This window comes from Eulemur rufifrons, chromosome 1 (genome assembly GCF_041146395.1).
Source record: "Eulemur rufifrons isolate Redbay chromosome 1, OSU_ERuf_1, whole genome shotgun sequence".
NCBI lineage: Eukaryota > Metazoa > Chordata > Mammalia > Primates > Lemuridae > Eulemur > Eulemur rufifrons.
The window spans coordinates 23960329-23975265 of record NC_090983.1 but is presented as its reverse complement, the minus strand read 5'-3'; the positions used below and the strand labels follow the sequence as shown (position 1 = coordinate 23975265).

The window sequence follows — 14937 nt, the reverse complement described above, 5'->3', positions numbered from 1 at the left end:
TAGACCAGATAAAAGAACATATGCATGCAACAAGAATTCAGTTTTTAGTAAATTGTACCAATAAAATAAATGAAAAGGAGGCACTTGTATGTTCCAGTTCATATAAAAGTTCTCTACAAAAGTGTTTCCAAGCAGAATGTTTTTCAAAGCTTTTAAAAGGTGTCAACAACAGTTTAATGTCTCAGAAGTTGGCTTACAGACAGCCTGTTCTGGCAAGGTGGCTTGTTGCAAGTTTGAATGATCAGAACAAGAAGAGGAATGTTTCAAAAGCCTATCAAGGAAAAAAAAAATGTGTTTGAACTCTGTGTCTGGGTAGACCAATGCCCAGTAGACTTTGTTTGAAATCACTCCAATAAGAATACACATAGGCTAGATAGGAACATTGGTCTAGACTGGTCGCACAGGCCCTATTTACAGAAATAACTTGTGATTATTTAACCTAAGTTTTTGGCCAAGAGCTCAAGAAATGCTTGGAACAGAGTTTTAAAGCTATTTTTCAAGTCATGTGCTTAAACCAAAGAGATTTTTTACATGTCTACCATACCCTAAATGAATCCCCAGAGAGATGATTTGCTAAATATATTAATTCTCTCTTATTCATTTATACCTTTCCCTCACATATTTTTCCTCCCTGCTTTTTATGACAGGCTCCAATGTTTTCCTGGCCCCGGTTGAGGGATGCTGACCCTATTCTGAGATGTGAGATGGCTTCCACTGGAGAGGTAACTAGTTAATGATCGTGAACGCTTTCATTAAATCTACTTTGAAATCTATGGTTTTATGATCTGAATATAGTAAAATAATTAAGGTAGTAAGTAGTAAGGAGAACACAAATTTCTGTTATCCATGTAAGTCCCAAAGGACTTAAGAATTTTGAATAAAAAATATCTTTTACTGTCTTTTGGAATAGAGTCTAAGTTCTCACCTCTATTTCAACATGGGCATATAATACATATGTCCCTAATTCATTTCCACATGAGAACATCTTTTTGATATTTCTTTAGATATCTAAGTAAATATCTTCTGTGTCTTTCTTTTTATTTTAAGGTTCTCAGGTCTCTCTGTAACAGCACCTCATCCCCACCTTGCTACTGTGAAATCAGATCATTGAATTTTTACTAGCAATATGTAGAATGACAGCATTAGAAAGATCATAAACCTAAATATTGTGGAATCTTCAGATACATGGAAAATCCCAGGACCGCTTTTAAAGCAACCTTATCCTCTTGGGGATTATCTAAGAGCTATAATGGGACTGGCCACTGGATGTCCCTCTTCACTTGTGTTGAGATTGTGTCAGCTGGAGGTTTCTTTAAGAATGTGAAATGTGTTTCTTGTAGAGAGCTGTCAGATTCTAGAAAGTTCTCTACATGTCAGTGTCAGGACATTTTATGAATCAGCTAGCCCTTGACAGACTTACTAGATACAACCTTCAGATTCTCATCAGTGCACATCGGAGTGGCAACATCAGACTGTGAGGCATCATTGTTTCCTCTTGGTATTAAGGAAAACCTGAAAGGGGAAAATATTTAATTGCAACAAATACGTGATGTTTTATATGGTTGCCTGGTTACGAGCAAGATCTGTGATGAGAAGCCAAGTTTGACAAGAAGGCAGGCAGTGAGGAATAAATGGCTATCCTGTTTGTATTTGGACTCTTTGAGTGGGGACTCTTAGCCTCTTTGTTGCAGGTTCATCTTGATCCCAAGGTAACTAGTAGCGGTGCTGATTTCAGCTGGCCCAGGCTTCAGATCAGAGAGAGATCTATTTTCACCTATGCTTTTTTCTCTAGTATGGCAAATTTGTTTCCAGTGCTTATGTTCATTGTGCCTCCATATACACATTATTAGAGTTGTTGAAATATAAAAATATGAAAGAATTAGAAATTTAGCTCCCCCTTTGTTACATGTTTCTAAAGTACAAAGAGATTCTTCTTCCATTATTTAAGAGTCATATTTCCAAATATCATGAAGTGTAATGTTACAAGGTCTGTTTTATAACTGACATCTGAATAACTCCTCTAGCTTAGTAAAAACTCAATTATGCTTCCAAGAGACATTTTCAGTGTCCAAATGGCTTGTCGTAGCATTAAGTAAACCTCTAGCTCCTGATTGAGGTAAAGGGAATTTTATTTTCCTAGTGGTAAAGTGGGGATGTCAGTGCTAATCTTCACTAGAACATTTGCCTCCTTTCTCTGGTTTCACAGAAAATTGCTGAAACGTCTGGGTTGTTGCATCTGCATTTTTGATGGGATTGCCCAATTCCTTTCAGTAGAATTTGAGACTATTAATGTAGGTTAAACTTACTTGAGGTAGTGGGCCAGTACTTGACTGAGTAAAATGTTCACTGGAGTGAAAAACAGCATGTATTGGTGGTCAACTGAAGGTTATAGTCTTGAAAACTTCCCTTGCATGGAAAGGGAGTCATTTGCTTGAAGAATGAATTTAGCCATCAGTGTTATTTACTCTAATGGTGGTTCTGTACCTGTGCCAAATGATGATGTTCGTGGCAGAGTTGACGCCCATCATGTTCAAATATAGCACTTGTTCTATAGTTATGGTGGCGATTTGATTTGTAGTTATATTGTAGCACAATTTCCCTAGGTGAAGCTTCTGTATACTCTAACATTACTGTATCTATTAGTTTGGAGTCATTTTTTTTTCCACATATGGTATGGTATTCAGGACCAGTAGCGGAGTATTTTGGTTCATTTTATGAAAATGATTTTAAAAAAGAACAAGTTCCTTTGAGATTTTCATGGAATTATTTAATTTCTCAGAAGGCATTCTCATAAGCTGTAAAAATGACTCCAAACCAATGATGTGCAGTTATGCATTTCTGCTACTGACCCGTGAATTCAGGCACTGCTGCAGAGTCTGTACAACATATACTGTTATTTAAACAGTAAGTCATATTAACATTTGGAAACTCACCACGTTATGGACCAGAAGCTGTGATTTGTATCCAAATAACTCACAGTAGAATCCAGTTATGTTGCTCCATTGAGTGTTGTTGGATAGAGAAAGAATTGCTTATTCATTCATTATGTTTAATTAAAAACATAAGATACATCTGCCCTGGCCAGTCTTTTAATCCCTGGATTCAGATTGCATGGTCTTTGGGCAACATTAATCAAATCTACAGAAGGAGTCTATGAGTAAAGTGTTTTCCATTTGTGTGTGTGTGTGTGTGTGTGTGTATGTGTGTGTATTGGTAAGGGTGATTGACTTCTCTATTACCTTCTCTATTTTATTTTTTTATTTATTCCTAAACAGGTGGCTTGCTTTGGTGAAGGAATTCACACAGCCTTCCTAAAGGCGATGCTTTCCACAGGATTTAAGATACCCCAGAAAGGCATCCTGATAGGAATTCAGGTAAGTGGTATGTCGCTGTGTGCATGCCCATAGTCGTACACTGTGCGTGGTGAGGTGGGGCAGGGACATTAATTGTGGTATAGAAGAGGGCTTATGCTCTACTTTACGGCAATTTATAGAAAGCATGGACATTTGTTCCCTGATTTTTTCCTTCTCCTGTTATAGCAACCAATGCAAAAATTAAAATAAAATAAATAAAGACAGAAAGACAAAATCTCTAGTGAAGGGGTATTTGTTCTAAATCGGATTCAGGATGCCTTAAAAAAGGAATCTCTCCTATTCTTTGGTTACGTCTTTTCTAAATGTTTTGCTCTTAGCTCTTCCTCTTTAGCCGCTGAACATAGGCTTCCAATAAGGTTGGGTCTCACCTTCTCTTTCTGTGTTTCTCCCTTGACTTTCTCCTTTGCAAACTCATCCACATTTACAGTATCTACTCTCCTATCTATAACTACCATCTTTCAATCTTTATCCTCAGCCATCCCATATTTCCAATAAGCTGCTGAATACCTCTATCTGGATGTCTCAAATCCAACATTTCTCAAACTAAAGTCATAGGTGTTCTCTCCTGACCACTGCTCCTACCTTACTTCCTTTCATTCATTCAGTTCTTCACATTTCAGTATCTAGTCAATGCCAAGGATTCAAAGTTGCAGATATGAGCATTATTTGAGAAATTTCCTCAACTTAACACTCTAGGTTGAAAGTTTATGAAGGGTAATGACTTAACATGTCTAAAAAAGTCAGTTTATCCCATAGTATATTGTGGAAGTTCTTGAAATAGTTGTATTTGTTAATCTCTCTAGGTCAAGGTAGGGTGAGATAACTATAAATGAATATCTTTATATAATGAATAAGGCATTATTGGTTTATATTGCAAGTCAAATGTAAATCTTAGGGCAAACTGATAGACAGGAAACTTCTATTACTGTTTGGAATGATTATTGCAAGAGTGTGTAAACCATTCTGTTTACAACTTTCCTGGAAAAATACTAGCTGTTTTTTAACTGGTTATTCACTTTTATCTGAGATTAGTAATTCCTGGGTTCTATAAAAACAATGGATGGTCTTATATAATACCCCTGCTGTGCATTTAATAAGCTCAAACCCTGCATGTTACATAAAAATCAATAAAAATATAATTAGAGCAGTACTAGGTATTCTCAAACCAGTGTGTGATTATTATAGATGCTGTCTCATTAGGGTGTCTTAATATTAGCAAATTAGACTCTGGAGACTGGACAGGTAGTGGCTTTGGAGAAGTTTCTGCAAAGAGTAACTTGGGATTTTGCTTTACAAAGGTGCTAGAAGGGCAATGGTGAACAGTTAGAGCAGAGGCTAACAAGATGACTTGCAATTGTGAAGCTTAATGGCAGTTTAGAGAGAAATCACACCGTATGAGAGACTCATCACATTATAAATGGGTATTAAGTGTTATTAAGTCTCAACTATGAGAATATTTGCCCAACTTCCAGTTATGGCTTAAAGTTTAATGTGAGTCCTGGGGGCATTCAGAGGAGACCATGCCCTTACTCCACATCTTCACATCTAATCATAATAGTGCTAACATTTTAAAATGCCAGTCTAAGAAGGCAGTGATGTATAAAATTGTGCTTGTTTGGTTCCAGTGCTGCAGGGAAATGTGAAGCAAAAATTAATTTGATCCCTCTGAAGTATTTGTGTAATTTTGGCATTAGGGAACAGAATTTTGCTTTGTAGGAAAAAGAAAAGGGTTTTGTAAGAAAAAAAAGAGTTTTCTTAAAGCAATGAAGTCCATTGAAGTTCTACCTTTCCATGCATTCTTTTTTAAATAAATCAATGTTCCAGCAGCTACATGATTGTTGCAAAGAACTTTCTGCACATGAGAGCATTATGTTAGAGATTTATATATATATTCTTATATACATAAAAACAGTTAAAAATATTTTAGAAGAAATAGTTAATAAAATTATACTTGAGACAATATTTACAACTGTACTAAAATTGATTGGCAGGGCCCTAAGCCTCCAGAGATGGACAAGAACCATTTTCTGACTTATTTTATGTGGGAGACAAGAAAAACCTGCCATCACCAACAGTTAATGTATAGTCTCTCCATGACTATACGGAGGACTTTCATTCATAGTGATTTGTTAAAATGCTTAGTCTGATAAATTAAACTGAAAATTATTACAGAAAATACTAACTTGAGAGTTAATAGCTGTAACAATGACTGGACTTCTTAGAATGGGACCAAATCTAATCTCAACTTTTTACTTAAGCATCATAGTGACTGCAGATAAAGTAATTAGGGTTCCATATTTTAGGGTGTATTGTACTTTTAAAAAATCATTTTATTTAGTGGGATCCTACTTGGTCAGAACTCATATAAAGTCAGACTGAAAAGACTAAAATATTACTGTCAATATATAAATGGGGGTTAGGACTAATAAATCCAACGGAAGGCATCTAGTTGAGAGTGAGTTATGTAATGAAGCTCTAAGAGAGAAAGCTCAAAATTACATTTTGATATCTTAGGGTAGTCATTTATTTAGTATAAAATTGTGTAGACTTTACTCACGGAAGAGCCCTGGTAGGCAGCATTGTTGCAGTTAAATTGCTTTATTGTTCCTTCATGTATAAATGGGGAAGATGGTCAGTATCTGTCACATTTATTTGAGGTAAAAATTTTTTGTCTTCATCTCCCCACCCTGACCTGAATTCTTCATGAGCAGAAACACTTAATGAACGTACCTTGACTCATTAATTTTGCACAACAGATTGTAAGAGAAATCGGAGGAACAGAGAAATATGGGGTAGAGAAAACTCTGAGTTTTTCTTATTGTTGGAAGCTTAATACACATTTAAAATAAGTATTTATTATTATGAGGTTTCAACCACTTCTCAGTATTTAACAAGTAGATGGTGTGTGCCGGCCTGTGTGTGTGGGCGTGCACGTGCATGCTTGCTATAGGACAGTCTGCCTAATTTTTTATTTCTCTTCTTTCCTACCCTCCTTTTTTATACATACAGACTCTCTGTTTCTGCCCTTCCAAAGTTAAATCCTATGGGTCAAAGTACCTGGGAAGTTTGAAATATTCATAACATCAATCTTGTGTAACTAGGACGTAGGTGAAAAAAGAATCAAGATTTAGATTTTGTCAAAGAATCCTTGTCAACGTAACTATTACAAGTACTGCTTCTCTACTGAGAGACTTTCCATATACCAAGGCATTTCTAATATAAGAAAGGCATAATGCAGATTTATGTGGCAACAAAATCATCTTTGATTTTCCTGTAATATTTTCAGCCACCTTTCATCGTATTAGGATTTATTTTTGGTTGCTATGAGTAGAGCAATCTGCCTTGTTTTGAAGTTTTCTGGAATACCCTTTAACAATAAATGATTGACTCTAGAGTAGATCAAGAGCACTCACTGTTGTTTTCCCCACTGATTGGGCTATTCAGTGATGCTTGTGGAGTGGCAAGCACCAACCTGACATCTGTGCCTCGGCATTGCTCGGAAACACAAAGCAAGCATTTTATTTGAAAAGACAACTCCAAGTGACATGAATAACCTTTTATCTTCAATACAGAATCATTAGGAACAACCATAGAGTTGTCAATCCAGACGTCCCTGTAGAATCCACAGGCATCACATAGTATTAACTTGGTTTTTTTTTTTGCACCCAGAAGTTGAATTAATGTGAAAATGATCATTGAGGAAATATATATATATATATATATATATATGTGTGTGTGTTCCGCTTTTAAAGGATTTTCTTTCTTATAAACATTCCCAAGAAAATAAATCAGCTTGCACTTTTCACCTTTTAGTAACAAACGGTTTCTTACACAGGTATTTTCAATCAGCTTTTAAATCTGAGGCTACTCAGATGCAAGCTGACAGCTGTAATTTCTTTTTGTAGAGAGGCTGTTTTATGTGTCACAAGTGTTCAATACACGTTTGATAGAAGTTTATAATGTGCCTATGGAAGCCAACACCCCGGACCAGAAGGCAGAGTGGTTCCCCGGCTGGGAGCTGCCAATACTGTCATGTTGGATATTTATCTTTTCCACTTGGGGGACAACACTGAAACAGCTCCATAATGAGGTTCTGCCTGGTGTCTACAGGTCTTAGAGGACTTGCTGACTTATTTTACTTTAAAATGGCAAAGGAAAAAAATTGCATTCTAGTACTCTTCCCTAGAGACTTTTTCACTGTGACTTTGGCCAAGGTTATTACGTCTTGACCTCAAATTACAAGACGAGTGAAGGATAGTCCTCCTATCTGCTATTCCCTCCCATTCCTAAACAGGTGTGCAAAGAATCTCCTGGCGGGTTTGTGAAACTGTGAATTGCTGGGATTCACTCCCAGAGTTCCTGATTCAATAGATTTGAAGTGAGGCCCAAATGTTTATAATTTAACAAGTTGCCACGTGTTGCTGATGCTACTCACCCAGGGACCACAATTTGAGAACCACTGAAACTTGAGAAATGGTATTTTAGAAACCTGCCTGAAAGTTATGTTATCATTTGCTATTGTCATTACATATATCATCAGTGACTCTTTGCTAGGAGAGAGTTTAAGAGATTGAGGATGGTTAGTTAAGTGCATGATCAATGCATCAATTAGTCAATAAGTATTTGTTGGACAGCTTTATGTTGAGCCTTCTAATGTGATTTGGTACTTATGTCTGTTCTGTGTTTAGCAGAAGGGCATGATGTAATGTTCCATATTGGGGGATTTAACAAAATTAAGAAGTTTGTTTCGAACACTTCATGTGTATTTGTTATATATTAAGGAACCTTAAAACAAGAAGAAAATCTAGTATGTCACCTAATTTAGCCCTTTGCTTTCCAAGAAAAATCAAACTTGAACAATTGTCTTAGTCTTCTGCTTAACTTATTCTTAAAGAGACTGCCACATACCTCATTAAATTGTCTTAATGTCACTAAGAGTTGTTCTCTGTTTTTTCACTTGTTTATTTTATTTTTTATGTCTAGCCATGAGCTTCTTGTACCTAAGCTCATTTCTTCCTGTTTTTCCTAAGTGGAAGTGGAAAGCTACTATCCTGGGCATGGTTACAATTCACAGTACAGAAGGCTGTCGTGAATAACCCCTGAGCCTGCCTTAGCTGAGATTCATCCAGTTGCATTTATCTTTTCTATTTGCCAATAGCTTCCTCTCATAAAACTGCAGTTCTGGGATTCAGAGGGCCAGAATATAAAAGAATTTTATATTTGAACATAGTCTTTGGGGTCTTTTCCCAGGATTTAGGTCTGTTCTCAGAAAGCCTCTGCAAGTAAATATTAGGAGGTTTTATGGGCTAAACATTATCAGAATTGTGAAAGATCTTGTATGTTTTGTTATCTCAGATCTTCTAGTTTCTGACTCTGAAATAGAATCATATTTATGATTTTTCAACCACCACTAATATGGTTTCTAAGTAGATTATAAGACCTTTACTGAAGTAACCAACTTACATCATCTGTTTAAAAACTTTTTACAAGGGAAACCAACAAAAATGTTCCCATTTAAAGAAGAATGGATGGATATGCTTTTAACTGTATACAATTTTAAATACTCCATTTAGCTCAGTTACTCAGACACTCATGAAGTCAAGATTAGAGTTTGAGCTTTGTGTAGGTCACTTAGCTTTGTTTTCTTTTATCCTGACCACTGCCTTGCAGATACTAGCTCTTGGTCACAGCTTGTATGCTCAGAAGTAGAGAACTTCTGACAGCATTGGGGAAGGGGTCCAGGGAAGGCAGGGCCTGGAAACTGCACCGATCCAGCCAGGGTTCTAGGAAGGACACAGCAATGGACTATAGAACATATCTGAACAGTGTGGTGGAACGTTAGGGAAGTTTTGTGCAAATGAAATGCATACAGATGAAGAAGTTGGTTTGGGTTGTTAAGTGTAATAGGAACCCCGGCTTGGAAACTAGAATGTAGGGGCAAGAATCTAGTCTCTAGGAGACTGGAAAAAACAATTATTTTAATGGTAATTAATATTTATTGATACCTATAAATGAGCCAGTAACTGCCCTAAATTATAGTACTAACAGTTAAGTAGTGCTAACTTCTAAATTAGCTGGTTGAATACTCATGATAAAGCAAGTACTGTTACCACTGCCATTTAACATAGGAGGAAACTGCATCACAGAGAGGTTACAATATTCAAGGTCAGACAGTTTAATAAATTGTGGAGCCGCAAGAAGTAGAAACACTATTATCATCATTACTGTTTTAAAAATGAAGACGCAAAGGCTCAAGACATTAACTTTTCTGAGTGCACACTACTAGTGAATGGTAAATCCAGGATTTGAAATAGAGCTTAGTGTCTCCGGAGCTTATTCTTTAACCAGAACCTTTAAGTGCCTCAGAATAAATGCAAAAGTGAGTTCCAAAAGATTGAGTTATTGTGAGGACTTGTGTACAAGCTACCAGGACAGTGACCCAGTTATTGAAGGGCAGTACAAAACTGGAACTCAGCAATCGGAGCAGGCTGAACAGGCAAAACAGACAGCAGGGTTAACTTGGTGCTGGGCGCCTAACCTAGGTGTGTTTTAAAGTCTTCCTGACCAGGAAAAGGATCCAAGCAGGACTAGAGTGGATCTGGACTTCCAGACAGATACTAACTGGATTAAATACAGAATGAAGGGAGTTGGGGGCCAGGTGAAAAGCAAAGAGGAAGACAATGTGGGTGAAATTTCATCTCTATTGGAATATAACTAAGAACTCATACTCACTATAGAAGGATAAAAGGATAAAACTTGTCATCTTTGAATTTAAAGCACCTGGCAACATATGGCATTGTCCTTTATGATGACACCAGAGAATACCATATTGCATATGACTAAGTAAAGAGCATATATATCTAGAAAATGAATTTTGTTAAATTTCTTTTCAGCAATCATTCCGTCCAAAATTCCTTGGTGTGGCTGAACAATTACAGAATGAAGGTTTCAAGGTATGTTATATTATTTTTTAAAAGTTGTTTTCTGTCAGCATTGAAATCTGTTCACAAAACAAAATATTGCAGAAATGTGGAAAAGAAATAGCCCGAAATATGTCCTTTTAACCTGAAAGGTTTAACTAACATGGTAGTTTCAAAACTTAAATAGAGTGAAATAATAAGAAAGGCTAGATTTAAGTTTTAACAAAATTGCCACAAACTCAGTAGAAGTTGCCACATAAAAAGTTAGCATATTTGGCTCAAACATAGTTGGGACAAAGTTCCAATGTATTTCTATATATTTTTCCATTTTTCTGTTTCCATATAAGGTCATAGTTTCCATCTGTTACACTTACAGGTAAAACTTCTTTGCAATGAACATGTCCACACAAAGCCTGGTTCAGTGTAATAAAATTATTCCCAAGGCCCAGGGTGGGCCTGTGGCCATGGGGCTTTTTTGATCTGATAACAGTGAACTATTAGCCATAAATCATTCTGAGAAAGTATTATGAAATTTCTGAGATGTTATTATTAAATTGAAAATTATTATTAAACTACTATTAAATGTGATTGTTAAAATGCAAAAGCAATTATATCAAGGTTCCTTAATTTTTCCTCACTGCAAATACTTAAAAAATATTTGAAGTGTCCACACCTGTGGATTCTGAGTCCAAGTCTTTACCCATAGCACCATATTACTTCTCATATTACTAGTTTCTTCGTTATGTTTTGAATGACATGTGTGTTCCAGCAGGTTCCAAAAAAACAATGAATTATTGTGATATGGTAACCAACTTTTCTATTTTACATGCAGCTCTTTGCCACGGAAGCCACATCAGACTGGCTCAATGCCAACAATGTTCCTGCCACCCCAGTGGCTTGGCCATCTCAGGAAGGACAGAATCCCAGCCTCTCTTCCATCAGAAAGTAAGAACTAGGCAGACTGTTTTCTGAGATAATTTAGAGGATTAGCTTTGAGAACTAGTCCATGAATATTTCACCTTACTTAATTGCAAGTCTTTTAAAAGTTTCTTAGTGAACTAATTTAAAAATAAATAACTTTTATGGATGATAGAAATTCATTTTATCCAAGTGTCCCTTTCTATTACTATAGAAAACAATGTCATATGTATACATGGTGCTATGTAACATCTTTCAAAATACTTCTTAGTAAGGACGCTTGTCCTGATGGAAACAAGTGAGGGCATGGAGACTGTAATGCAGCACTTTATATTTCATGTCAAACTTATATCATGTATGTATATGTATATCAAATGTAGGATTGATCAGCCTCATTTCACTGAGGTTGTGTATCAATGGATCAGTCAATTTATTGAGCGCTTGTTACCTGCAGGAAACTATATTAAGCGCTATGATGATGTCATCCATTGGATTACCTAATTGGCCATTTCTTGATCAGGTTGCTTATTATGCCTTAGACTATGTCATCATTACATTTTTGTAAGACACATTATTTCAGAAGATTGTGTGAGCCTTCAGGAATGCATTGCATCAACACTCACAGATCTATGTGGCTTAAGTGCATCAGAGATAATTCTTGGTTGTTTCAGGATATTACAGCCTATGAAATGGCTACATCATACCAAATTCTATGCAATATATTATTTGTTAGGGCTTTTAAAAAGTCAATATATAAATCATTATCAAATTAATAAAAGAATGGCGTTGTGTTCAGACCTTAGCAGGCTTCCATGGAGACTATAACTATTTGCTTAGGGCTTTGTAAAACAATAATTATGACAACTTAGCAGGCAGCAGCTTTAGTGTGTGGATGGGAACACAGGGGTGGAAAGGCCTTCAATGCTGGGGGGATCATCTCTTTGTAAATAATAAATAAATATCTATCAAATTATTCTTACAATAGACAGATAACATTTTGAAGAGGAAACCAACCTTTGCATTCTATTAATTAGACTTGCACCAATATTCTTTCAAGAACATAATAAAAAATGATAATCCCCAAATACGTATAATTTGAACATCAATTTAGGAACAGAGGAGGGCAGGTGGCAGTCAACTCAGTATGCCATTGACTTGGATGGCTAAGAGAGCAATTTATGTTAGTAGTTTTAAAACTAATTATAAAATATACATTGTCATCTGTAAGTTTTTATTTATTTTGTTTATTCTTCCAGATTGATTAAAGATGGCAGCATTGACCTGGTGATCAACCTCCCTAATAACAACACTAAGTTTGTCCATGATAATTACGTGATTCGGAGGACAGCTGTTGACAGTGGAGTCCCTCTCCTCACTAATTTTCAGGTAAGTTCTTCTCCTTACATGTAGGCTGCATGAGGTTTTATGCCTGTGCCTCCTTTAAGAGTGTTAATCAATATATACACATCACTCTTTGCCCCTTCTTGTAAAATTAAGAATAGAGAGGAATTTTTAATTGAATCTAACATTATAGTGTTATTGTGCCAGGTCATGGCCTAACTGGGACAGTTGGTGATCAAGCAACCGAGATAATCAAAAGCCACAGACTCTCATTACCCATACAATTATCCTTTGAATAAAAAGTGGTAGCATGGCATGGGGTAAAGACACAAACTGTATTGATTGTTTCTAAATGAAAGCCACCACATAAAAGCAACAGGTTAATGATAATTGAAGGTCCAGTTATAGTACAAGTGCTTTTCCAATTCACAGAAACTGATTGCATGAGGTATGTTCACTTTTACTTGAACATGACTCACTGAATTTATCACAGACAGAAACAGATTCGAGATTCATCAACTTTCTACTCATGATAAGTTTTTTTTTTTTTTTTTTTTTAATCCTGAGTCAGGTTAATCCCTATGGGGGGAGAAATAAGCTTATTCATGGTGAGGTCTGAGATATAGAGAAAGTTTCCATTAAATAAACATTTTTCTGCCTTTTATCCCATGTCCCTTTGAAAATTAGGGGCAGACACTTGTGACTTTTCACTGCTGGTTCATTAAACATTCACTTTCGTCTCATGTGGGGTGCTAAGATTCCTACCATTATATTTTCAGGTGACCAAACTTTTTGCTGAAGCTATACAGAAATCTCGCACCGTGGACTCCAAGAGTCTTTTCCACTACAGGCAATACAGTGCTGGAAAAGCAGCGTAGAGAACCAGACACCCCAGTCGCATTCTTAAATCAATCTGAGCCACCTTTATCTAAAGGAACCTATTTCCGACTTTGTTTCCCAGAGATGAATATTGATATCAAACTTGATTTCAGTTTACTGTTATGCCTTAATATTCTGTATCTTTCACAATTAAATTGTCAGTCCCTTCTTCAAACCCTTACTTAGAATCCTTTCCGCGTTACTTGTTCCTTATGAGAATTCATCCATTTACTAATACCTTATTTTTGGAGGACTAGTCTTACCTACACGCTATTCGCAGCTAACATTTTATGGTGCTGATTAATGATGATCAAGGTAGGAAAAGTTGCTGTTCTAACTTCTGAAATCTCTCCATACTTTACAGACACTACTGTTATTGTGTTTTTACATAGTATATGCCACACTCAGGACACTTTAACAGGGCAGAATACTATAAAAATTTGACAGAATGAAATTATAGATTTAATTTATGAACCTCTCCATCATGATGTTTGTGTATTGCTTCATTTTGATAATTATTCTTACCTAATATTCTGGCTAATCCAGGAATATTAGTATCCCTTCCCATGATCCTGAAGTTGAGAAATGTGACAGAGGTCTTTAGGGTATAGATTTCTTTAAAGAATACTGGTTTGCAACTTTGTTTTTTGAAGTTTATCAGCAGATGATAGACAATGCTGAGGTAGTTTTGTTCTTGTTGTTTTTTTTTTTTTTTCCATTGGATTTTAACCTGGGCCAAATGAAATCTTCAGATTTGTGCCACTCACCCTCTCCCCCAATTTTGGAATAACTTGGAAGTCATGTTCATTCCCTTCAGATAATGGATTCTGTTGATCTCCTGGGTCACACATTTGTAATGAATTCCACTCAGTGTAAGCACAAGGACACCATTCCTTCTACAAACAAGAAAAGTCCTTCCTTCGGGGCAGTTTTTGTCACTTTTAAATGTTTTGTGTTACTACAAGTGCTCTAATTGTGAACTTTTAAATAAAATACTATTGAGATAATGCAGTTGTATTCTTGCATTTATTTATTCATTTATTTTATATCAATATACAAAAATCAGTTCACTTTTATGAAGAAACAGGATTTGGGGCCAGGATTGCATTGCTAATTTATTTTTTTCTATTTAAACCCATATAGGGTATAAATAAAGTTAAAAATAATGAGGATTTGGCTGTTACATTTTTAATCTTCTTTTTCTTATCCCTCCTCTGCTTATAAGTCTCACTGTAAAATTTATTGTGTGGTTATGTGGTTACATACCACCTTTGACCAGGGTCCTTTCTAATGTATAAGTACAACCACATACTGACTAAAGACTGCCACAAATATATAATAAAGTAAACTTAAGTAAATGTCCTGTATAACTCAGAAAAGCAACTCAACCCAATCAGAGGCTGATGCATATCATCTGATGGAGATAGCACCACTGGGCACAGTGATGCCAAGATTTACCACCTCGACTGTGGCTTTGTGAAGGTCCTAAGATAGTGATGCCACCA

General features: G+C 36.0%; 1 protein-coding gene across 1 annotated transcript in view; it reads left to right on the top strand.

The window, feature by feature from the left end:
- Positions 1-14439, top strand: part of CPS1 (carbamoyl-phosphate synthase 1) — a 117029-nt gene extending 102590 nt beyond the window's left edge. Inside the window, exons 33-38 of the mRNA XM_069482737.1 lie at positions 648-722; positions 3276-3374; positions 10268-10327; positions 11127-11239; positions 12469-12598; positions 13333-14439. Of these exons, the coding sequence (XP_069338838.1) occupies positions 648-722; positions 3276-3374; positions 10268-10327; positions 11127-11239; positions 12469-12598; positions 13333-13431 (576 nt within the window). The 3' untranslated portion in view covers positions 13432-14439. The remainder of the gene's footprint in view (positions 1-647; positions 723-3275; positions 3375-10267; positions 10328-11126; positions 11240-12468; positions 12599-13332) is intronic.
- The last annotated feature ends 498 nt before the right edge of the window (positions 14440-14937 follow it).